At 34.7% G+C, this 27,204-nt stretch overlaps 1 protein-coding gene and 1 long non-coding RNA gene across 2 annotated transcripts in view; both read right to left on the bottom strand.

The window, feature by feature from the left end:
* LOC110858818 (neuroligin-1) overlaps positions 1 to 27,204 on the bottom strand; it is a 128,281-nt gene that overhangs the window by 45,464 nt on the left and 55,613 nt on the right. Inside the window, exon 3 of the mRNA XM_035858935.1 lies at positions 22,637 to 22,918. Coding sequence (XP_035714828.1) covers positions 22,637 to 22,918 — 282 coding nt within the window. The remainder of the gene's footprint in view (positions 1 to 22,636; positions 22,919 to 27,204) is intronic.
* Positions 6,106 to 7,790, bottom strand: LOC118438502. The gene is made up of 2 exons (XR_004836862.1): positions 7,739 to 7,790; positions 6,106 to 6,380 (listed from the first exon to the last, which is right to left on the bottom strand). It is a non-coding gene; the product is annotated as an uncharacterized LOC118438502 (long non-coding RNA).

Raw genomic sequence — 27,204 nt, 5'->3', positions numbered from 1 at the left:
ACATAATTTCGAAATTTCAGCGAAATCGGAGGGTTACACTTCACACCATCTCATTGTTAGTACCTGGGAAACGTCACCCAAAAGTTCCGATTCCCTGGACTTTTTAGTTATGCAAGTTACAGGGAAACGGAACCCACTTGTCGCAGGATTTAGCGGGCTTCGATTCCCCGGTACCCTCTTACGCAAAAGTTACGATTCCCCGGAACCCAACATTTTTCTTTCATTTTTCATAAATTGAATAAATTTCCGCACAAAATTTGAATTATCTTAAATTAACCTCCCACAAACGAAGAACATTTGATTAAAAAAATTAGAATTTTTTATAGTGGCAGAGGTTCCTAAAATCGCAAATTTCTGACAAATTTAAGGAGCGGCAAGCTCAAAAAGGTACGGGGAATCGTCACCCAACAATTATTTTTAGGAAAAAATACATAATAATAACGTAATAATTGTAATAATAATTCCAAAATAACTGTATTTTTCCCTAAAAATAATTGTTGGGTGACGATTCCCCGTACCTTTTTGAGCTTGCCGCTCCTCAAATTTGTCAGAAATTTGCGATTTTAGTTACCTCTGCCACTATAAAAAATTCTATTTTTTTTATCAAATGTTCTTCGTTTGTGGGAGGTTAATTTGAGATAATTCAAATTTTGTGCGGAAATTTATTCAATTTATGAAAAATGAAAGAAAAATGTTGGGTTCTGGGGAATCGTAACTTTTGCGTAAGAGGGTACCGGGGAATCGAAGCCCGCTAAATCCTGCGACAAGTGGGTTCCGTTTCCCTGTAACTTGCATAGCTAAAAAGTCCAGGGAATGGGAACTTTTGGGTGACTAAGTTCCAATCCCCCGGCACTTGAACCAGACTGACAGGTGTAATTTGTTTCCCCAACTTATGCAATTTTTACAGGGTCACAAATATCCGCGTGAATTGGCTGAATAAAATTTTACCTAATTTCTTCCCTACATCGACCGCATGTTTCATTCATTCTTTCTCTCTCTAATCAATTTCACTTTGTCCCTGCTTATTAATAAAACCCTGTAATTAAGACAAGTCGGAATTCCTACTTTCTGGCCAAGTTTCCCCCACACTATAAGAAATGCAGTAACAAAACAACCATTTTATACAGAACAAGATTTAAAAAAACTACTTATGTAAAAAGTAATTTTGTTTGAATCACTTGATGATCATCGCTCGAAAAAGTAAAGTTGCCAAAATTTCAAATTTGTAATCTAATTTTCCTTGGAAACAGTTGTAAAACCTTGTAAAAGTTTGTCAGCTTACAGAATTTAGGGATTTCACAATGTCAATCCCTGCGTGAATTGTCTCAATATATCAAGAATTACAGGAAAGGTGAAAACCTAAATTCTGGCACCAGGTAAAGAATTGCGGAAACTTGGGTATTCTTCAGAAATTAAGGAGTTGGATTTGTACTTGGCTATTTCGCAGTGCAATTTATATTAATAAATTACATAAAATGTTTTCTTTTCGTCAATTTCCAACAATATGGAACGATTTAACGACGAGAAAATTTGTGTCGAGATTCGTTCTTAATTTTAAGTTGTGTATATCGACACGGCTCTTTTGCCTTCTAAAATATAAATTGATTTGGTTACACCGAAGTGTCAATCGCCTTGTCATAAGTCGACCGACACAACCTGATACCAGTAATCAGTGTCTACATCATATCAAGAATTTCACCGATAATTTAAACGCGTTCGAGATGAATTGGATTTTCGGTTACAAATCGTTCTCACTCGGTCACAATTTGGTTACCGCATTATTTAGTGAACTCATTGAATTACACACAAATTCAATGTTCACATTTGGTTGGTTAGGTAAGGAGGAGAAAGGGGAGTGTAATTAGTCCGCTTTCTCCTCGCAGAGCAAAACGACCAACTTTTCCTCATCATCATTATTTAGTGCACATTTCACTCAATTCACTTTACGACGCGAGACAGCCCGTTCCGCAAACAAGGAGGAAAACAGGACCGAGAACAAACCACGACGAAGAATAAAACCGAATTGGAATTGGTCCGATTACTGGTCAAGCTATAAATAAAATGGGATCGTTTCATTATTATTATTGTTTTCGGGTGGCCGAGAAAATTACCAGGGTTCGGAAAGTTTTTTTCTTTTTAAAATAGACATATACAATGAAATAGTTTTTTCGTGCCCCAAGATGTATTTTTAAAAACTTTGAATTTCGAAGTTAAATTTATTGGCATATTTTTCACAATTTTGTCAGCATTCTGAATCGAGGGACGTTGTCCGACATACAATTTTACCAGGAGAAGCAAGATGCCAAAATTGTACCACGCTTAAGTGCTTCATTTTCACATTTTTCTCTCTCCTTATCAAGAAAGAAAAAACCTTCCAGGAAATATTTTCATTTGAGATGAGGCTCTGAGCAATTAAACTACAAAATTTCAACTTTTTATATTTTTTTTACCCAAATTTAAAAAACGTTCAAATTTAATTTATGTAATCCCAATCCCTAACATAGATAAGTAGGTATGTTCTATACATGGAGACTTTATTTTTAATGACAAATAGACCTCACAGATTTTATGGATCGCTTTTATCACAACTTTTACACTTTTTAACTACGTTCCATGTTATGAGTGACACATGAGGTATGTGCTGACTTCCATGCTCTATATCAAATCAATCGCATTTTCTGGATTATGTTTTTTAAAAGAATTTCCTTGTTTAATTTTTAGTATGCAAACTGTTAAATCATGGCGTATGTACACATGATAGACTAAAAAACTCAATACCGTTTTGGATAATTATTGTAAAAATTCAGGAATTAATTGAAGTGAGTGTCAGAAAGATCAGACTTTGTGATTTTGCGTGGTCAATAAATAATTGTGTATCTGACTTTTCCTTGAGACAAGTTCTCTGAAACTACGAGTCAGAGTCTGAATCTGGTAGATTTAGTCGTCTTTCGAAACAAACATTTTTTTGTAAACTCTGACGTCGATTTCGGATAAATTAACAAGAAAAACTTTCTACTAGTAGAACGCTTTAGCTGGATATTCTCCCAAGCAATATTCCTAGTACAAATTAGTTGTAATGTTAACAATTTTTAAATCGATCAACATATTAATTCCTAACAATTTATGGCGTTAGATTAATTATTGCAAAAGAAGGAAAGTTACAATATTTAGTTTAAATCTAAAGATATCCAAAAATTCGTGGAATTTCGATTTGTACAATTTCAAATTACCCAAATAGACAGATTCACAATTGGCGGTCACCACCCGGTAATAAATCCCTAGACCAGATCCTTCCCGTACTCGAGCTTATTAAGCAAGCCGAGCATTGTAAATAATTTAGTCGTCAAACACCATGTTGTCACTTAAATAATGTCGAAAAAAACTGCAATATCTTTCCAAAACTGTTGTATTTTTAGGTACCCTGCCCCATGGTTGACTTCATGTCGCGATTTCTTTCAGCTGACCTGACCAGACCAACCCGAAAACTGGGCTATTTTGCTAACGGGGAAAGTTGTACGCGTTATTTACTTACTTGGTCATTCACTTCTTGTTACTTACCTGGCTCCTGCTTTCCTACTTATCAAACTCACGTTTTGTGCCGTGACGAGGCAAAACTTTGAGAAAGTCCCACTCGCCGTAAAACAACAATTATACAAACTAAACTGCTGACTAATCTGTAATTAATTGGGCTTTCTTATCCCTTTCGCCACTAAATGCACAATTCTAATCCGCACGAAACCGTTTCCTCGAACAGAAACCATTTCCTTCGATGCGACGCGATTATGTTGGACGTCGTGACTAACTTCTATTTACGACGTATTAAACCTTAATAATTCTGACAAAGTCGGCAGAATGAGATGAAATTTAATTTAACAAGTTTACTTAATTTGGGATAAGGGAAGTCTACTGGAAATTTGGGAATTTGTCGGCAGTATGAATAAAGTACGATGAAAATTTGGAAAGAAAAAAATTAAGGCATGGATTTTAAAATTTAGGGAAAATTGTAAATATTGTTTCGAAATTTATGTAAATTGGTGGCCTATTTGTTGCATTATTTCAACTTTTTAGTAAACATATATTAACTTCCTTAAACCTAAAATTAATACGTTGGTCCCATAAAATAATGTAAAAATTACCAAATGGGACTGACTCCTTACAATCTCAGGAATACCGACAAAGTTGGTAAACTAACATATATTGTTACCAAAGTGTAATATTAATTCGCCAATTTTATTACCACAATTTGATACGTTATTTTACATTTGTTGGAATTTGGTAACATTAAATGACGAAATTTAAATTGCTTTTCAATACCAAACAAAAAAATTAATAAACACCTAAATTTCAGTAAATCAGGTATAAAATCTCATGCAAATTACAAAATCAGACTAAATCCTTACAATTTCAGGAAAACTAAAATTTTGTTAGCAAAGTGTAACATTAATTCTTCACTTTTATCATCTAACTACACAATTCGGTAAATAGAAACGCACTGGTAAAACCTAACCTTATCATAAAAGTATTTAACCTCATTTTCCAATTAGAAAGTTACACCTCACGATACCAAGTCTGATAGCACAACAAAACAATACAAAAATACGCATCTTTCTTCACGCATAACTTTTTCCTTTATTCTTTCTTCCCTCCTTTCACTCGTCGTCATCATCTCTCCGAATTATCAGTTTCCTTTCATCTCGGTGTCAGATCTCCCGTAAAAGTTGCGTAGCCTTTCTATCCCGGAAATTAAAGTGAAAGTGAAAGTTGGACGAAGGTGAAGGTGACAAGATCGTGACTGGAAGTGTCCAAAAGAAGGCGGAAGGACACGCAGTGTCAATTCCATCATACCACATTATAGTCAATCACACGAGAAAATGGGCCATGCAGAACGGATGCCGCGTTACAATTAACGCGGATTTTTCTTAGGTAAGGCATAGTAACCATGACCACATGAAAAAGTACATGGTTACGGCGAAGCCTAAGAATGCAATCAGACCCCCCCCCTCCAAATATTCTGCCAAAGATTGCGGCAAAAACGGTTAATCGTATCAAAATGGTGTAAAAAGCAATCGTGCAGACCTTGATGGGTAGATGATGCCCGTCAGGTCTAGAAACACGAGAATCTTATTTTAACGCATTTAAAATCGATTTTAAACTTTCAAACGACTGGCAAATTCACTTTTTCCATGCAATGATAGTACGAGACCCTGATTTTCACTTGCAGAAATCTATAACGCGTCATTTAAAGCAAATCCGAGCGAAATCGGACAAGAAATGAAAAACTTTTCTTGGTGGTATCTGCAACCAGTTACGTCACTTATAGCAGTCCTCCATTACTTATCATGACTACTTACATAATACGAGGTTTCCATTAGTAACCAGCATAAGAGAAATAATTGAGACCTGTACTGGCGTATGGAAATATGTGCATCTACATATATTTTGTGTATATCTAATATTTATGCACACTCTTAACTGAAGTTAAGAATGCACACTCTTAAAACCCGGTGTTAATCGTAACCAAACGGTGTACATATGCAACTTAAGGTGCATTTATGCTTCACGTCATCGTTACGTCCTCCTCCAAATCCGATTTTTTGATTGGTTAAAATTTTTAATTGTAGTGATAATTTGGTTCAGCCAATCAAAAAATCGGATTTGAAGGAGGACGTGACGATGACGTGAAGCATAAACACCAGTTTAACCAAAAGGTGATATGTTTTTCACTCCTTGGTGATAAATCTTCCCCGCATGGGGACAAATTGTCACTAGCCAGTGTTAATTTTACCACCATTAGGTGAGACACATTATTACCGCACGGTGAAGTCACATACACTCTTAGCAACTTGGTAAAGAATTCTTAATAACCGTCTTTACCGAGCTCTTGGTAATAACGCGTCCTACAAAAATTATACGGGGTTATTACCGTATCAATACCAAACGGGTAACTAGCCTTCCACCGCAATGTTTTAAGTTATCTTTATAATTTTGGTAATAAATTCCTACGAGCCGGTAATTATATCCTACAAATTTAGATAACACTCTTTATCATAATTTTCATTAAGTGTAGTAAAAATTTTTCCCGTTGTGGTGCTGATGAGATCTACATTTTGGTGTAGTTTATTACCATAGAGTCAGGCATTTTAATACATTTGGTATGAATTGTGAGACGCTACTCAGTGGCGCATTTTTCACTTTTAGTTTTCGCTCAGCTCAACTCGAGTCAACATGGCGAAATTAATTCGCGTGTCCAATTCTGCCCGTGGAAAAAAACTGATAAAAACATCTGGAAATTATAAGGAACTTTTGGAAACAGGTAAGTATAAAATTATCATATGTATACACCATCTTAATAGGTAGTAAAGTAAGCAAGAAAATAATCTCTAGTAAATAACAATATCATGTTTTTATTTTTTCAGTGAGCCAAAAATTTGAGTTGGAAATTGGAACAGAGATTTTTCTGCAAGACGACCAGGGGGCGGAGATCGACGACGAAGCTTTCCCTATCCTTGCTGAAAGCCTTATCACCCCAAATATTGAATTCTTTGTGAAGGGCGAAACACAAACCGAAGTAGAATTGGATCCGGCCTCTCCAGTTTCATCAATAATTTACGGTGAGCAATTTATCAAATTTAAATTATTTCTAGTCTGCAGCTTAAACAATTTATCGTATCTTTTTAGTTGCACGTCCTGATGAGTCGCCGATGTCCAGTAATGGTTTCCGAAGAACACAAATTTTCAATGAAGTTGATATTTTCACACAGGTTACAATCAGTTAATGATATTTATAGCTGTCTGAAAATAATTATCTAAAATTTTAATTTTTGAAGATTGTGAACGCTGCAGTGACTGAGAGCGCCGAGATTTCCCGTTTAGTTGCAGAGTGCAATGAGAAAAACTGCGTCGATAAAACGTCGTCGACAACTTTAATTAATGAATTTGTTGCAAAGCTAATAGAGGTGAAAGGGTGAGTCGCTAAAGCTTTCTTAATATTTAATAATAGATTTAAGTTGACAAATTTAATTTCAGGCTTTCTCCTACAACCTCTGACCAGAAACACTTAGCAGCTGCAATAATTAAGCTACTGCCTTCATTGAGATATTCCAAGTCAGTAGAGGGTCTGGTGAGTGAAGATTTCGTGAATTATTTAAATGTGCTCTTGTATCGAGAATTTTTAGAAATTCTCAATACAAGAGCATTTTTAATCTGCAGGACATTTTGTTTGATGACGTCAACCGATGTGGACTCATCCAAAATCGACTGAAGACGATTCATCGGAATTTGAAGGGGGAACAGAAGAGTGTCAGTAAAAAGCGGGAGTCGACTACTTCAAATTCCGGCCCTAAAAAGAAATTCTCAAGACCAGTTCCCGAGAATTTCGAATTTAATCAGGAACTAGTCGACGAGCTCAACTCTACTTGCACAAAGGACGGAGTTGTGAAAATAAAGCAGCTGATGACGGATACGCTAGGTCATCGTAATATTTTAAGAAGCGCTGGGGATAAGTCCATCTAAAAAATTTACAGAAAATTTTCCGAATGTAACTTCATGGTATTTACATATTTTTGGAAATTTCCAAAACAATTTGAGTTGACTATTGTCTAATTTAGCACTTAAATAATTTCGCAGATTAACTATGAGTTTTCTCTGCTACATTCTGATGCAGAGAATCTATTTATCGAAAACTGGCCTGGATTAGCAGAAGGAATTGTCAAGAAAGCCAAGGAGATCAGCAAGTCACCAGCGCTTTTAAAGTTTTTGTCGGAAGAACACGGTATTTTTTAAATATGTATTTAATGTTGGATTAGGTGACTCTTCGCCTGTGACGTCATGTGTGGAAAAATCTGCACATTTTTACTCATTTCTCTGTTCTGAGATTTTATATAAAAATTCTATCAAGTGATTTCGTAGTCAGCAAGCTGATTAATAGAATGGCGATAAGATTTTTAAAGATGATAAGCCAAATCTGTTGAAACCTAATTTTTCTCCTCCTTCAGAACGTATTAAAACCTAGAGTGCATATTTTTAATAAATTGGTGCTGACTTGCTCTACAAAATGACCTGATATAATTTTTAAATAAAATCCGGGAACAAAGAAATGAGTCAAGATTTTTACACCAGTGACGTCACATGCGATGTATTACCTAATCCAACGTTAAACAGCTACTAAAACTACAAGAGAACACTACCAGTACTGGGACAATTAATTTACGACATCTCTTTTCAGGTAATTGGGACAAGAGCATTTTTAGCTTTCTGACTTTGTCGTACTCGATCCCGCCCACCGCACAAGGAAAAGGGAACGGAAACCGTTGCAAAACCAGTGACGCTAAGGGTCGAATTTTATCTTTCTATAAAGTATGCTAAGTAACTAAGGAATTATTCATTAATTAATTCCATGTCATAGTCAAAATGTTTCTTCTGGTCAGACTGGAACACCTCTTCAGTCAATTCTTGACACGTGGAATAAGGAGACAACTCAGCCGAACTTACTTTGCATTGGAGACGATTCAGCAAATCTGACCAACTTTTTCATCGTCTGCGATGGCGTAATTCTTCCGCTGGACTCGAAAAATTCGACAGAAGCCATTGACTCCCTTTTCAAAGCCCATTATGTTTTTGGCACAGATTATGACGTCAACCTGAAGGGTTTGTGGAAATTCGTCCAAGTATACATTTACAAGTTAGAGGTGGATTCGCAGCTCCCAAGAAGAGTCAAGGAGGTCTTCAGCCAATTGCAGCAGTTATTTTAGTGTGAACTTTTGGAAATGTTTGTCTGTGTTGATTGTGACAAGGTAGTGTTAGGCAATAAGGAATTTCAGGCACATGTTAAATATGTACATAACTATGCGGAATTTAGTTTTAGGAAAATTGTATGTCCTCACGCTAATTGCTTTATAGAAATTTTTACCTGGAGTGGGTTTTTGAGGCATATTAAGATGCACAAAGATGTCAATCCACCGATAGAGATTGATATCCCAGTAGAATCAAATGTTAGTAGTCAATTAGGTTTGTTCGGTGAAGATGAAAATGAGGATGTAGCCGGAGGTATCGAAAATATTTCCGTAGAGACAGGAATCGAATTTATGATAGAACAACTTAGTGAATTTTGCTCTTCGTTACTTGCAACTGGCCTTACTAATTCCAGTATAGACTTAATTGTTAAACAATTGTCACACACCTTTTCTCAGAGTTTTGATTTAATTTTAAAAATTGTGAAGCCATTTTGTGAACAGGAGTATGACACACTAAATTTGAAAATAAGGTCATTGTTGCAAGCTTTCCGGAAGGTAAAATCTGTCTATCAAATATTTAGCTTAATTTAAATTTTATGTAAATCTGTATACATGTGTATGTATGTAACACAATAGTTTGCATTATACTTTAATTTTATAATTTAAGTATTTTATAATTTGAGTTTTTTAATTTAATAATTTAATAATATAATTATGCAAGCATGTTTCAAAATGATTTTGCAATAAATATAATTGATTGAAAGATTATTGTAAAGAGAAACAAAAAAATCTATTCTTTTCGGTGGAAATCTGTACAACATTTGGTAATAATGGGGTATACGTAATACAAAGCATTAATACCGGGGTGAACAGCACACCGTGCACAAAGTGGTATGGTTTATTACCAGGCGGTAGATATTTTACTACATATTGTAGTACATCTGTCATACATCATGGTATTAATTTTATCCCAAAAAGTGTTCTTTATTACCACTTCGGGTTCAATAAATTTCTTTACCAGCCGGTGGTTATTATTACCGTTTCTGCAGAGTCGTATACGTGTGCATTTTGGTAATGATTTGGTAATGATTTTATTTAGAGTGTACGCATACCGTTTGGTGACGATTAACACCGGGTTTTTAAGAGTGTAATAGAATATGTAATAGCTCCATAGTAAAGTTTTGCCATATCGGTAGCAAATTTCTACTGACCGGTATAATTTTGATACCACGCAGGTACTTTAATACTTAGAAAACAATACCTGCCTGAATATACCAGATTTCTACAATACACTTACATATTACACACTTACATAATTTATCTGATATGTAACGCATCCGCACCCACATGTTATAATTAATTTGGTATGCAATGCATCTATACCCTAGGGGGATGGTGAAGTGAATTTGGGAGGGACTCTTATTTTTAGGCTTACATAAAAACAAAAAATAAATAAATTCTTGAAAAAAAGCTTAGGTGAGGCTTGCTTGAAAGAAGAAAACAAGCTGTTATCATCGTGTACTAAAATAATATGCGAAGTCAATGATCATCTCACGATTTATAATTTTTGGCAAATATAACAGCAAATTATATGCGTTTGGGACAATTTGCCTCGCCGTGGGCCGGTTTGTGATACAAAGAATTAAAATATAGTTTAAAATTTATTAGTGTCCAGTGTCGATAAATAATTCATACAGAATGATGCGGGATTTAGTTAATTTCGTTATTAATAATCGTTTGCTGATAAAATTTACGAAGCGTGGGTTATTTATAGTATAAAATATCATAGTTCAGAACACTTAATTTTTCAAATATAGGCTGATTTTTGAAACATATTCCTGCAAGTCATCAAAGATAACAATCAGATAGTAACGAAGTTGAAGTTTATTGGAATACGTATCATAGCTAAATATAGTTCATATTTAGCTATGATCATCAAGAAGATATATTTATATCAAACATTTAATCACGGCCCACGGCGAGGCAAATTGTCCCAAACGCATATAATTTGCTGTTATATTTGCCAAAAATTATAAATCGTGAGATGAACATTGACTTCGCATATTATACGTTCTAATACGTTTGGAAATACGGGAACATGTTAATCAAACATATACTAATTTTTTTACACTATTCTTTACTTTTTGGCCAACTTCGAGCAAGACTTTCGCCTCAGTTCTCCAATCCTACTTCAGAAACTTCACTTGTTTTAATACACGATGATAACAGCTTGTTTTCCTCTTTTAAGCAAGCCTCACCTAAGCTTTTTTTCAAGAATTTATTTATTTCTAAACTGTCAATAAATGTATTATTTTTACGAGATTTTTACGAGATTAAGAAAAAGTCAAGTCAATTGAGATCATATTTACATATAATTTTGCACAACCCTCCGAATGAATTTTCTTCAACGAGATTTCCAACATTACAAAATTTTGATGTCCAGTTGTACATTTCACAACAAATAAGTGTACATAAACTACACAAGTTCCCAACTTCCCAACCAATCTACTCTCGCGTAGGGTTTCTAAATTTATTTGGTACTGTGGTTCTTTGAATTTTTATAATTTTTTCGAATTTTCGATTTTTTCCGAGGAAATATCGGAAATAATTCAGTAATATGTTAACCGTTTTACTTCTTATGGGAAATCCCATGGAATTTTTTCAACGAAAAATGTACAATTTTGCTGCCGGGTTATCAAAATAGATTACATCCATTACGATGGTATATGTTTTACAATTTTTAAGAAAAATCTTAGGGAACTTGTTGTATTTCATATTCGATTTGAATAAAAATATGGTTTTTTCCTGTCTCAAATTTACGTGCGACGACTTGTGAATTCTAGCTTTGAGTTCTCTATACAAAGCATTTCACTGAACCCTTTAATCCTTAATGACTTCAAAGTTGAAAATGTTTACCTTAAAGTTCAAATTGCTCAGATTATTTCAAAATAATTTATTTTGAAAAATCGAATACATTGGATAATTCAAAAAATTATAAAAATTCGAAGAATCATAGCACCCAAATAAATTTAATAACACAACACCGTGCCAATTGTTTGGAACCTTACGTAATTTATTTGCACTTATTTATTGTAAAATGTACAACTCGGCGTCAAAATTTGGCAATAGTGCAAATCTCGTTGAAGAAATATAAAATGGATTACAAAACCGGCCATTTTATACCTGAAAGTTAAATGTGACACGGACCTCAAAAAATGACGTGGACAACGTTGAGCTAATTATTTTACAATAAAAATTATTCTCGTCCAAACCCTGCCACCAATTTATAGCAAACATTACATATAAATCCTCTATTTGTCTTTCTCTATAAAAACATTTATAACAGGTGAATGAATTGTCTTTATCTTCTCTTTTCTTTATATCTCTGATTTATTTTTTTTAGATTTAGAAAATCTAATTTCCATATAAAAAATTCCTGTCACTAATAAAACCCGTCCATCCTACCAATCTACTAATTTATTAGTGCACTGAAACCTTCAAAAAATCGCTTAAACGAGACCAAACTCTTATAAATTAATTCTCTAATTTACTTTCTCAATACTAAACATTTGCATGTGTTCAATGGTTTGCCCTCATGCACTCCTTTCTTCAAATCTTCCATTTAATTTTTTAAAAACATTTCGACATTGTTATTTCGACCAAAAATTGCTGCAAATAAAAAAAATACTAAAAAAAACTGCAGATAACTGCTACCAATCATATAATTTATTACGCACTAAAACTTACAAAAATCACCCTAAAGGAGACCAAACTCCACCAAGAAATTATCATTTTTACACAATCTTTAGCAATTATTTCAAATTTATGAAATAAAATTTCTCACAAAATTTCTAAATTGAAGTGTAGAAATTGTTTTGTTCCTAACCCTGCTTCAAACTTTCAGTGAGTAACAAATAAAGTCTCTCACTGACTTTCTCCATCTAAAATATATGACTGGATTGCCCTCATCTCTTCTCTCTATTTGTGTTCTCTTGTGAATCTTTCTCCTTTCAGCAACCCCCCGCATTTTGGCTTTCTTTCCACTCACCCAAAATTGACTCGACTGCTTTCACCACAGGACAACCTCATTCATGGTAACGATTGCAAATAAATAAATCAATGCGTCACATCGCTGAGTACAAATATCAGAGAAAATTATTTATAGCCGACCTTCTCCATGGGATACCTGACCATGATTTATTTCTGATAAAATTCTACAAGGTGGGTATTCGGGGTTTTCACTACGAGTTGGTAGATTCTGTAGATAATTTTTTTTGCAAACTTTGAAAATTATGCGAACAAAGATAGAATAAGGATTAATAAAATCGACAAATGTTTAATATAAATGTTGCTTACTGAGGATCGAGAAAAATTGGCAATAAATTTGTGTTTTTGCGAAATTTACATTGTATTTGTCTATGGTGCTCCCACAGTACTTCCTTATTGATAAGTCAATAGTTTTACAGTAACAATAATTGGCATAATAATGCAACCTATTAAGTTGCAAAATAGTTAATTTGGAGATTTGTATTATCCAGTTTTACATTTCCTTGAATTTTAGAAAAAGTATTATTTTTTGTCCTACAAGTATATCTGCGATGAAGTTTCGACCATTTGGACTTTTAATTATAATATATTTGGCGTTACTTTATACAATTTAGTGTACAATTTGCATATTTATGCGTGCAATTTATATTGGCTCACATAGTCAATTTCCGTCTGTGCCGAAGATATCTAACATTTTCGTTTATTCACTTTCCTGGGTTAAATATTTCAAACTTTTTCAACAATTCTTTCGCGTATTTGGTAAAGTACAATTTCTGTACAAAAGTTACCTTTCCATTTTTTATCGCAAAATTCAAATATAAAGTCGAGCATTTTTTCATCCCAACAAAAAGATATTGTAACATCGAGCAGAAACTTGCAGGACGCAGGATTTGCCTCGCCGTGGGCCGGTTTGTCATACAAAGAATTAAAATAAATTTTAAAATTTATTAGTGTTCAATGGCGATAAATAATTCATAATTCGTTATCCATAATTGATGGCTGGTAAAATGTACGAAGCGTGCGTTCATTCATGATATAAAATATCATAGTTGAGAACACTGAATTTTTAAAATTTAGGCTGATTGTTTAAACATATTCATGCAGGTCACCAAATATAACAGAACCGAATAGTAACGAAGTTTAATTATTGCAATAGTTCATATTTGGTTTATGATGATTAAGGAGATATATTTGTATCAAACATGTAATAACGGCCCACGGCGAGGCAAATCGTCCCAAACATATATAATTTGCTGTTATATTTACCGAAAATTATAAATCGTGAGATGAACATTGACTTGACATATTATTTTAGTACACGATGATAACAGCTTGTTTTCTTCTTTTAAGCAAGCCTCACCTAAGCTTTTTTTTAAGAATTTATTTATGAGTGTAGTTATGATGGGGCTCTGTAGGAAGGATCTTTTACCAAACGGTAAAAATAATCTCCACAAGACTCAAAATGTTTACCTCCGTGTAACCAATTCAAACCAGAGAGTGTCAAATTTGAGTTTGACGGAAATTATTGCTATCTTTCGATGATAAATCTTTACCAGCATGGTTGAGCCGCCGCATATGCTGTGACTACAATATTCGCGGTGAGGATTTTATTACCAACTTATTTTTGAGTATAAGAATGAAAATACTTAGGTGCACACAATACCATTCATCTCTGAAGGAAAACCTGCCCAACTTTTACGGCAGGATTTATTTCATTGAAAAAGAAGAAACGTGGATGGAGAAAAGTGGAGAAAGTTGAGCTGGACGACAGCGGGAGGTAAAGGCGAACTTTCTTATTTTAAGCGGTGCAATTTCTCTTGTCGAATCATGTCATTCTTCTCGCTTCAAAGAATCCATCAAGTTTGTTGATTCTGGGCTATTCTGGACAATGCTAAATTTATAAAATTGTGCGTATCTTCACTTTTTTGTGGGGCACAATCGAATGTTTGGTGGGAGGGCATATATTTGTGGGGATTTTTCCTAGTAATATCTCATTACCAGATTGTCTTTTCTATTAAAAAAAAATAATTAGTGAATGTTTTGTTTATCATCTTTTGAATTAGTGGATTTTGAACGCTGTTGTTTCTAAATTTATATTTACCTAATTACTATTTGAGTTGATTAAACGCAAAAAAAACTGTTAATGAAGAAATAAAAATTACATACATTTTTATCAAAATAGGAAAATCAACGTGAGAGATAAAATTAAATGTCCAAGAAGCAAATAGTATTCAAATTGACAGATTTTGGTTCTAATAATGGACTAAAATTATGCTAGTGTCTGAATGAAAATGCTTGATGTTTTTACTACAAGACGAAAAACCCAGAAATGCACAACAATAACGCCAAAAATGTCAAAACTTCAAATTAAATTGTCAACAAATTGACTGAGGTAGTTCCATCTTGTTTGATAGTCTATTAAAATCGACGTCGAAGTAGTTATAAATACGCAAGAAAATAAGGTATCTAGATATTGTAATCACCAGAGAAAAACAATAATTTGCATCTTCAATGCCAAATGTTTGAAAATTAAATTGCCAGTAGATATAATATGATGCAGATATATTCCTTAACCGTTGAACAAAACTCGCAAAAAATTGCAAACTTATTTAGTAAAATGCAGTATGTGAAAAAGAACTTTGAGAAACAAAAATAAATCTCTTTGCTGGCTAAATTGTAAACAAAAGCCTCTAAATGCATCGAGAAATTTAGAAAAGTTGTTGGTTGTCGTCATTAGGTCCAATATTTTTTACCGTTAGCATATCAATTAGGTGGACCAAATTTTCTATTTTTTGCAGTTATCTGGTTATAATGTGTGCAGAAAATAGCAACTAAAACAACTTCCATCATACCTTCTGCTCTTCCCTCGAACCTATATACTGATTCACATCCCCCGATAAAAAATTAATCTTGTTCCCTTTTCCTCACCGAAGTATAAACATCAATAAAAAATAAGTCCGATTTTCCCCACTTTCTCCGTTTCAACCCGTTCTTGATGAGGTGAAAGTAGGAAAAATGTGTCTATCCGAATCCGCTCGTAAAATAAAAGTGGACGAGGCGAAATAAAGCGGCAATATTGCTTACTTTCTGCTCTCTCTTTCGTAGTAATGGTGTCGATTTGACTTGACTTTCACTCCCCGCACGAGACCGACCGGAAGGAAGTGATGACTCGACGAAAGAAAGTAGGAAAACAAAGCCATCAATAAGAACGAGCGATGGTGATATAGACCCCAAGACTGGACGACGACTGGCTTTAAGGAGATTAAGATGAAGTGAACAACGTCGTCCTCAGTGTATGTTTTTGGTGCAAAGTGAAAGTGAGGAATTTGACGAATGGAGTAATCCGTCATGAAAGAGAGGAGGAGATAAAGCGGGTAATAATCTACGATTCATAACTTGCGAGGGGCGACGTTCACATTTCACATTATTCACAAGATACATCAGTCCTTTTGGAATTAGGCAGGATTAAAAAAAAAGTGTACGTATTTCCACACCAAAATAAATAATTGAATTTCGCAAATTCCACATTGCAAATTTGTATTTTCTACATCAAGCAGGGATTTCCCTTCAGTTTCCTGCCCCTACCAACCCCTATTTGGTTACCTTTATAATAAAAAAGCACACATTTACAAGATATACTTTGGCCCTTCACCTTTCCCGTCTTATGCGCAATTACGATTCGTGTCCACTTCACACTTTACTTCCTCAAGTGTCTCCCAGTTCCAAGTATTTCTCTTTTTTCTCCTCCACGCTTAAGACGAGAAAGGAAGAAGATCTTATTATTGAGGCTTTCTCTCTCTACCAAATCCATAATAATACTCGTACCTCCAACTCCTCCATCCTGCCCACTGACTAACAAACCAACCCATCCAACCAACTAAGCAAGCAAGCAGAGAGATAGAATGTAAGTAAAGCAAATTTACTTTCTCCAGCTGCTGTCGAACTGCCGTCATCATCGTCTCGCTCACAGCAGATGGACAGCCATCACATCCAATCCAGGCCGACGCGAGGACGAAATGACAAAGGCCGCACTTTCACTAAAGGATTTGCAGCCTCGACGCACTCGAGTTTGGATCAAAGCTCAAACTCTCCGCTCCACGATCGTCTCTTTTTGGGGGAGGTTCGTCGTTCCATCAAAATTCGACCGTAATAATACCTCTCATCAAAAAATAAATCCTTGTAGTTGGAGAAATATGATGGGATGTTTAACATGGTGCATATTCTGGGAAATAAAATTGTATGGAGGATTTGACGCAGCCCGAGATACAAATATGTAGGAAGAAATTTTGAAACTTCGAGATATGGTGAAAAATTATCGATTTAGGATAAATATTTGTGTAATTGCTCTTTTTATTAAACAGATCGACAGAATTGTAGACGGACGGAGACAGACCATCATTTCAAACCCAGGTCGTAAAAATGCACAGGGAAAATCCATACAGTTTGAGGCAAAATGATTTTATTTTAAATTTTGAAAAGCATAGTTGTGCACACACAAAAAAGTTTCAAAATTGAAATTTTTACTAGGCAGACAAACCTACAGATAGCCCTTGATTCCGGGCAAAAACACTCTTCGCCCACAAAACGGACAAATATTTCGAAGAAGTAATCCTTGTCTTAAAATATACATTAGTTTTCAAAGTTTATATTTTATCAAACAAACCGACAGAAATACTGACGGACAGACCAACATTCCAGCCACATGAGTCACTCCTCACCCCACACAAAGTGATCTGGATTTGGCGAAGTCGGAGAACCCAAGTAAAAAGAGAAAGCAAGTATTATTATTCGCTCAATACTTCAAAGACCTTCGGGCACTCTATGCAAATGGTAAAAGTGAACTCGTACTTTCGTCAGAAAAGAGATGATCTCCTCCTCTTTCGGGATTAGAGATCTCGCGGCGATCCAGATAATATGCCCACCAGAGATTGAATTACTGATAGTGAACGAGCGAGAGGCTGGCTTCATACGGCGGGAAGAACAATTTCCGTGCAAAGTGACAGACTGACTTTCTCCAGGAGGAGGAGGAGATGGATGTAAAAGCCAAATCGGGATGAGAGATCGGGAGGAAAAGCTGGAGGGCTTCTTGATGGACGAAACGATGACATAACAGAGCGGGATACTTTTCATGGGGAAATTTAATCTGGATTAAAAGAGAGATTTCTAGATACGCGAAGGATAGTGCATTATAAGTAATATTGTGATCGATTTAAGGGGTCAACGGGGTCATTTTATTAATGGTGACATGGGTCACATATGTGGGCCACGGACGGGTAGTCAAAATATTTTGGAAATCTTTCACATATTTTATGAATCATTTTAAAATAATGACATGGTTGATGACGGGTGTTTGGGGGTTTGTTTACAATTTGAGAATATAAATTGGAAGAGAAACAATTTTGTTGGATTTTTGAAATAAATATTACATAATCTGAATTTTGCAGGTTAACCTAATTTTAAAGTACATTATTATTGGAGACAATTCGAAAAATTTGTAAATAATAAGGAAATTGTTAAATTAAGAAAATTAATGTCTTCGACTTCGTAAAATTACCTCTCATAAAATCACATAATCTTGCCTGATCTCAATTTTTATTAAACTTTAAATTTGATAACCCCCATGCACGGTCCTCAATACGACGCGAAAGCCTGGTTCACTTATCGACTTATCTTTTTTGGAGAAAGTTGTGTCAAACTATTCGACCGAGACCTTCTCCGACAAGATTTTCGCCATTATACTTTTCATCCCGAGAAATATGGGCCTCAACTCTGCACTTAATTAAAAGTAGGTTTATTTTGGGGCTTTCTCCTCCTTTCTCCACCTTCTCCGACCGCAGGCTGAACGATGAGGCCGCGTCGTGGTGACGAGGATGACCCGATTAAATTACCTTCATCATCATCATCACGGGGTCTAAGGAGGCGCAATTTCGGCGTAAAGTGGTCCATCATCGGGACCCTTATTATTTCGCAATATTTTCACTTTTAGTTTGCTTTGAAGTGAGAAAATGTTTGCATTTTTTGAATAGAAATGATAGCATACCCGCGAAAAGCTCGCTGTGTACCTACAAAAAATGCATCACGTAAGACTTCTAGATAAAACGGTAAACGGCACTTAAGCATCACGGTGAAACAATTAATGCCATGACGAGATCGCATCATTAACAAATCAAACAAAATTCGCCAAGAAGTTCTTAAAACTGAGTTGAAAAATGGTTTGCAAACTTTCGCATCTCCAACTCGACGAAGTCTTTAGTTTGATCAAAATCCGAAGCTTTCAAAAAATTCTGCAATTCGAATTGGAAACCCGTTATGAATATTAAATTCGTATTGCTTGAAAGTCGAAGTTATTTCTTTTTCAGAATTTTACATATTAGTAAATTAACTAGATCGGCGTCGATTTTAACAATTACGTAAATAAGAAATTTACTTCAATTTTACTTTAATTTTAGTGTTTCCCAATAACACAAAGGATGGTGTAAATCAAATTAATTCGTGAAAATACAAAACATACACTTCTCTAAACTGTTATAATAACCTTATAGCAAAAAAATGACCACGTATATTGTGAATTCTCAAAGTAAGCCGGATAGATTCGGTTTGAATTTCAGTCGGCCTCCAATGTTAATCAAATTGACACGTGATTTTGGCGCGTAGAAAATCTGTCCGGTTTACTTCTCAACATCACAATAGTGACTGGTCAATATTGGTGATTGAAAGGTAACAAAAATATTTCAGAGAAACTTAAATATTTCTCCATTCGGGTATAAATTGACTAAAACATAACACATTTCTAACAACTTTAAATCTCCTGGAAATTGTTGTTACAATTCGGCAATAAATTTTTATCAAATTGGTAAAACCTCATAGTAACTACATATACTCACGGATCTGGTTGCCAGCTTATTTTACGTGTGTGAATCACCTCTAGGTTAAAAATTATCACCCAATTCTATCACATCCCCTCCGTTCAGCCCCTCATCGTCTATGTCAACACCCTTCATAATAATTGCGCAAACACACTTGACTCATCCAACAAAACCACGTTAAACTGGTTCACCGCCAACACTGCGTTGCATCATTAGTGCATAAACTACAACCGGCTTTCACCAAACTTTCATTTTCATCACTTGTTCAAGTCAATCAATAACGAAGGAAACTGACAATATTTCATGATTTACTTTCTCCCAGAAAAAAGAAGAATTCAATTTCTTACAACTCCGTTACGCGTGGAACTTATTATTATTTCTGCCACGTCTCATTCACTCCGACCCGTTTGACACATCGCATCCCATCAACGCCGCCACACACGCATCGCGAAACAGCTTGTGTGGCACGGGAATAAAGGAAAAGTTCCGCTTCGAGAGAACGAACCACGACCACTTTCAGCACCACTTTCTCAACACAATTCTGTCTTTCTCGGGATTCAACACGATTTGGTTTACACAGGGTGTGAAAAGTATTAGTATTTTTAAGAAATTGAATTTTATGCATGGTTTTTTAAGAATTTCAATTTTACATTTTTATATCCGTAAGAAATGTTTTTAAGAATTTTCCTTCTATAAGAATTTTCCTTTTTCAGGAATTATATTCTACACATATTTTTTTTTAGATTTGAAGTGATTTTTAGGTATTTGTTGCATCTTTGCGCCATTTATGAATTTTTGAATTATGAATACTTCGGTATGTAATTTAATAAGATGGTGTTTTCACGGTGAATTATTTGACAAATTAGAAATTTGAGTACAATATATTTACCAATGAAAAAATTTGCATCTTTAGGAATTTCTGATGTTAGCACATTAAGAAAATTTTCACCAAATCGCACTCTCAATTGCTCACTATGTCACAAAAGTGAATACTAAAATATGCTCAAGTTGAGGTTGGAACCCTCAGATTACAATTCATCCAGCAAAGAGAAAATGGCAAATGCACCGAAAAACGTCTCCCCATTGTCTCCATCCAACTTTCTCTTGCACGACGTAAATTCCGAGCTGACAATAATAATGAATAAAATGCATTTTGGATGAACAATGTCGTTCCCTGCTCCTCAGTCGAATCCACCTTTCCCACTTTCTCTCCCTCCGTAGAATCGAGGGGGAAGAAACAACTGGTTGAAAATTACAGTCCAACCCATCGTCGCTGCCTCCTTTCACCAGCACTTTCTCCGACAAATCCACCATTCAGAAAGTCCTCCATTATCTCGTGTTAAAGCTTAAGCCATCGCGGCACAATTCTCCACTTTCACTTTGGCTTTCTTCCCCCGAAATAAATAAATTCCTCGCGAGACTCTCATCATTTTTCACCTTTTCTCTTAACCGATTATCTTATCCGGCTTTCGCTTTCTCCAATCTCCGCACAAATTCAATTGAAACCTTTCAAGTGGAAAGTAAAGGGAAAGGACAAATTTACTTGAGTTCTGAGACGAAGACTCATAAATTAGTGGAGAAAAGACTAATGAGATGATTTTCAAGTTAAAGTGAAAGCGTGTCCTATTCTCTTTTGAGGCAAGTTTGCGTTTCAGGGGGAAATATTAATTACAAGGGAAAGTTTGAAAAATACGTTTTTTGCTGTGTTCAGCGGTGATGTGATCAGTTTAGGTCGGAGGTCAACCCACGATTCTATTCTTGACCGGTCGCAGTTGAAACTTTTGACAACGGGACTTATCACTTAAATTTAAATATTTACGTCAAAGATTTATTTTACACATTAATCCTTCCGGCGTCATTATTCATCATATTTCTTGATTTCAAATCGTTTGATGGACGGAAAGGGTAGAATTGCAAGCTCTTGAAAGTTCTTGTCTCCGTGCCACGACAATTGTAGCATTGGAATTATTGGATCGTGAGGCCTAGGAAATCAGCAAAGTCGATCACGTGATATATTTAGGGCCATTTTTTATATAATTTATTTCTCATTAGGGATAGATTTCACTAATTTTTACTCAGTTAGTGAATATTGAGATCATAATGGTTCTGAACCTTTTAATTATTTTTTTTGATAACTACCTCATTCCGGAACTTTAAATTTTTTTTTACAAACTTGAACTTTAGTTGCAACACTAAAGTCTTATCGTCTATTGAACGATTTGTTGGCGAGAACTTCTAAAAATGTCATAAATAATTAACCTCACACTGAAAATATGACGAGTAATGACGTCGAAAGGAATAATTTGTCCGTTAAAACAAATATCTTAAGGGATTCTATAGGTTTCGATCCCCCATCACTGCAAATATAATCTTATTTAATTGGTCAAGAAGAATGACACGTGTAGGAAATCGTGGCACATTATGTCAAAAAACATTATTTTACCCACCGCCACTTTGTACACAAAACTATTTGACACCCAAATACAAATTTCCCAGTCAATAGCATTTATCTTAAAGCTTGACCAGCAGATGGATTGGTCATATGGATGGACGCTTTACTATTCGAAAACAGGTTTGAATTTTTATAAGTACGTGTTACGCGGTAGGTAAATTCGTAAATTTACAGAACTTTCATTTTTAATTTCACACCAAATTTGCAATTATATTAATTATTCATGCACACGTGTACTTATCATTTTCATTTATTCATTCAATTCCTTTTTGTAGCGTGATCTAAATCGCTACATTGTCCATAAATATGAATAATCTAAACAATTAAAATAGGAATTCATAATATCGTAACTACAAAAATTCATGTGAATTTCCTAAATATGCAAAGTACCTACGTCGAAATAGGGAATTTTTAATATTGTAACGTGCAAAGTTAAAAACTAAGATTTGTTGATCCAAGACACAAAATTTGCAAAATATGTTTTTAGAAACTTCTTAAAACTCGCGTTAATTTTTGTCATAATTTTGAACCGGGCTCACCTGGTGGGCTTGTGGGGACGTAAAAGTTGAGATAAAGACAGTCTTCACTCTGATTGGCAAGATGAGGAATAAGCTTCGAGAGAAAAAGGTAGCGTCGTTCCGTCATCGTTTCCAGCGCCCGCGTCCGGTTCGAAATGTCCGGGAAGCGTTGCGGACACGCGGGCGGAGGTGTCATCGCAGGCCGAGTTTCCCGCCATGGCAGGGGAGCCACGGGCGGCATGAAACGGTATGCATTTATCGGTGGAGACGCGTACGGAATCCCAAGATAAGCAGTGACCGGATCTGTAGAAAAAACATTCAAAATTGGTTAAAATTTGTTACATTTTCTATCCGAAAAATTAATTTTTGTTGTTAATAAAACACAAATTACATTTCAGATGAGATTAACACATTTTAGCTAATCGTTTCCAAATGCATTCTAATTAACGAAGTAGAGTCTGTATAATTTAATTGATCATCGGGACACAGATGTTGCAATTTCAGAAAATTAAAAGCAGAATATTTATTCAATACTCAATTTTCAAAATCAAGCGTCACTATTTTCGAAAAAGTTACAAAACTCTGATAAATTTATGAAGTTCGAAGAATTCCTAGTTATAGAAAAGTCTTGAGAAATTCAGAAACTATAGTTCAAAATTTACCGTTTGAAGTAAACACACTCAATGCATGGGACAATGAAGCATCTAATCCTAATCTTAACTCACACTAAAATTCTTAAAAATGCTCATTCTGACGTTAAAATAATTTATGCAATTTTTTTTATTACTAAAGGTATATTAATTACGATAGCCTAAAAATATGCACGTGTTTACTAGATTTGTAAGTTTTGAAAAATATTTAAAAAAGTTGGAGAAATATACATATTTATATACATAAAAATAAAATACTTGACGTTTGAATTCTTGACCAAGTAAAAATGAGGATTAATCTAAAATAATGTTAATTTTAATATGCATTCCAAAAAATACAAAATTTCGACGTTAAAGTAATTCATGCTACGTGAGGTATTTAATCACGACGACCTGCAAATATGTCCATACTTATTTACCGTGCAATTCAAATTTGTCATCAGTCTGTAACAATTTAATACCACAAATTGATGGAACCACTGTTTTTGGAGGAACATTTTGTCACCGGATTGTTTACAGTGTAAATCCACGCCGTAAACGGGGAAGAACTGCCTCCATACATAAACCCGAATAAGCAACCAATTTAATTTTACTGGCCTAAAATGGATGAAGATGGGCCATAATAATTTCCGTTTATTCCTTTATTTCCCGCCAACCACGTTTAATTCGGAATTGTTGGATGACATTGTAACGACGAGAGTAACAGCTTAGCCCGCCTCGTTCCCATTTCGGATTTGGAAATCGTCTGGATGAGAACAATTAGCGGAGGAAAAAGTCGTCGTGCCGTGCTTTCACCAACTGAGGACGTGATTCTCCCAGTAAATGGACTAATTTAAGAGGGAATTATGACTCTTTGTGGGATAATTTTGGAAATTCGAGTGGAAATTTAAACTAAATTTGAAAAATTGAGCTACAAATGCAGTCATATCAAATTCTAAAAATTGTATCATATCTAGTAAATTCTGAAAATTCCTCTAATTATAAAATTGACAACATAATTTTTCATTTTTAATTTGCAAAAAAATCAATTCAAATTAAAAATTCCCAGTGGCTAAGAAAATAAAAACTCAGATTTTTTAAAATTCATTCATAGTTTACTTAGGTAGGTAGGTAGGTAGGTTTTTATTAAACTGAATTGATGTGGCCATACGGCCTTTACAATTATACACATAATTTTAAATTATTTAGTAAATATTATAGATAAATAAAAAATGCATACATAAATAAGTTCAGATACTAGTTTAGCACCATATTGTTTAGGTATCAATCATTTGTCAAGTCTCTCGAATTTCATTTGCTTGTGTTAAAAATGTAGAAATAAGTTTTAGTTTTGTCTCATTCATGTCTGCAACGAACCTCACAAAGTCTTCTCTACTCGCAGGAATAGATTGAGCAAGCTTCGTACTTAGTGTGCTTCGCATAAGAGCATAATTCTGACATTTACATATAAAATGGTATAAATCTTCTACTCCGTCTTTACATAGATTGCAAATAGGGTTTATATCATTTTTGTAGATCAAATTCATTCCGTTTAATATTACTGTTTTACTTTTAACTGTAAATCTAGGAAACATGAGCCTTAACTGAACCCATAATTTAACCAAACTCCATTGTATGTTATCTTTCAAAAAACTTTCTACTCGGACATTTTTTCTAATATATTTGTAATGAGATAAGCTACTTGAACATTGCATTCGAGATATATCTTCCTCTACTATTTTGTTTTTAATTATGTCAATAATTTTATACATTTGTTTCCTTAATCTATTAATCGTCTCAATATTTATATCATTAATATCGAAGGAAAAGAGTACATCACATTCATATTTCGCTAAATATCCTATCAGATCACGGTACCAATTGTATCTCATTTTATTCTTACTAAAACTACAATTATTAACCAAATTTTTAAATACTTGTCTTATTACACTATCTGGAGGTCTTTGCAGTATTCTCAGCACAAAATTCAATGCATTTTTTATGACACAAAGTTGAATTGGATAACAATTCGTCTCTAATCTCAGAAACCATAATGGGGCACAATTCGGCAGATAAAACAATTTTCTTAGGAATTTAGATTGAACCATGATTAGTTTGTCCATCGTTCCTAATCCCCATAAATGTGAGCAATATAATAAAACAGATCTCGTTAATGAATCAAATAGCTTAAGTCTTGTTTCAAGTGTGTTAATTTTTGCTCGGTAAAATAGTCCATAAAGCTGATTTTCAGCTTGTTTAGCTTTTAATACGAACGAATTGCACATCTCATTATAATCCATATTATTTTTAAAATCTACTCCTAGGTATTTATAACTACTTGCAATTTCAATTTTATCATTCCCCCAGAACAGAATTGGTTGAATTTTCTTGGGTTTCCCACATCTGAAAACCAACCCATTTGTTTTTGTAAGATTTATTTTCATGTCATTTTCTGTCAGATATTCTCTAAGTAAGTCAATTTTTTGCTGTAAGTCGATAGCGTTTGTAGAAAGCAAGATAATATCATCAGCGTAGCAAAGTAGATGTATTTCTGCTGTACCAATATTAATAGTAGCTATTTCGGATTCATGCATAATGTCAAACAAGTCATTCATTTGGAGAGTATACAATTTTGGACTTAAGGTCTCACCCTGAAGGACAGCCTTCTTGAAGGGAAAGAAATTACTTTCCCCATCAGAAGTTCGAATTTTGGCCTTAGCTTTAGAATATATATCTTTAATAACTTTAAGCATTTTGTCGCTTAAACCAGCCCTCTTTAGTTTGAACCAAAGCTTGTCATGTTGAATTCGGTCAAAGGCAGCCCTTAAATCGACAAATAATGCGTATACTTTCCCTTTCCTGTTTCTCAAATTATTTTGTAAAATTGAATTCAGGACGAAAATGTGATCTTCACATCCCATTCCTTTCCTATATGCTGCCTGAAACTGTGACACTTTGTCATTTTTATCACACCATGCATTTAGTCTATTTGTCATTAGCATCGTGTACAGTTTCAGGCCGGTATTAACAAGAGAAATTGGACGGTAATTAATAGGGTTTTGTTTGTCGCCTTTTTTATAGATTGGTGCAATAATAATTTCAGCCCAATTGTCTGCCCAATTTTTGTTACCGGCCATTTTTACTTTTATTACCGGCCAGATTGTGGCACCGAACAGGTATTTTTTACAAATTTTTCCCTCTCAATTTTGTGACTAATCGGAATTGGCAGCAATTTACAGTTTATACACGGTTAAAAATCTGGTAAAGTCACATAGATACTCCGTGCTGGTATTGACTTGGTAATAACTTCTTACCGGATTGGTAGTTATTTGTTTGTGAGTGGTAAATTTTTCATTACCACAACACTGGACGGTAGTGTTCGTTATTACTGTGCCGGCAGAGTCACATACGTTCGCTGGTCAGTAATGATTTAATACCAGATTTCTTAGAGTGTATGAAATCTCCAAATTTTTTAAGGGTGTCTTTCTCCCATTAAAAAGGGAGTCGACGATCCCAAAGTGGACGCGAGAGAAGACCACAAACAAATAATTCCTAATGGGAACTGAGCGGCAGTAAAGCAGCCACGAGGGTCCCATTACTGGACCCTCCTCTGCATACACGTGGACCACAACAGCCCACCAGCCACGACCACAAATAGAAAACGCACAACTGCCCAGCAGCAAAATTAGAATCACAAGCCAACCAAAACACCGACTTCCTGCTAACCTTGCATTTTTCTTTTTCCGAAAGAAAAAAAGTGCATCGACGCCAAGAGGAAAGGCTTGAATTTTTTCGCACTTTTCTTCCTTCCGGCTACGGGTGGTGACAGAGGAAAAAAATACAATTTTGTGGACTGGCCAGGGAAAAAAATATTTGCGAATTATGCTTTCTTCTTTCAGGAAGAAAGTGTAAATTTTCCGTGCGACTCAAAATCGGTTGAAAGGTTTATCCAGAAATTTT

This window comes from Folsomia candida, unplaced genomic scaffold, assembly GCF_002217175.1.
Source record: "Folsomia candida strain VU population unplaced genomic scaffold, ASM221717v1 Fcan01_Sc022, whole genome shotgun sequence".
NCBI classification, from domain to species: Eukaryota; Metazoa; Arthropoda; class Collembola; order Entomobryomorpha; family Isotomidae; genus Folsomia; species Folsomia candida.
The sequence above is the reverse complement of the archived record's forward strand: the minus strand, read 5'-3'. Positions and strand labels throughout refer to the sequence as shown.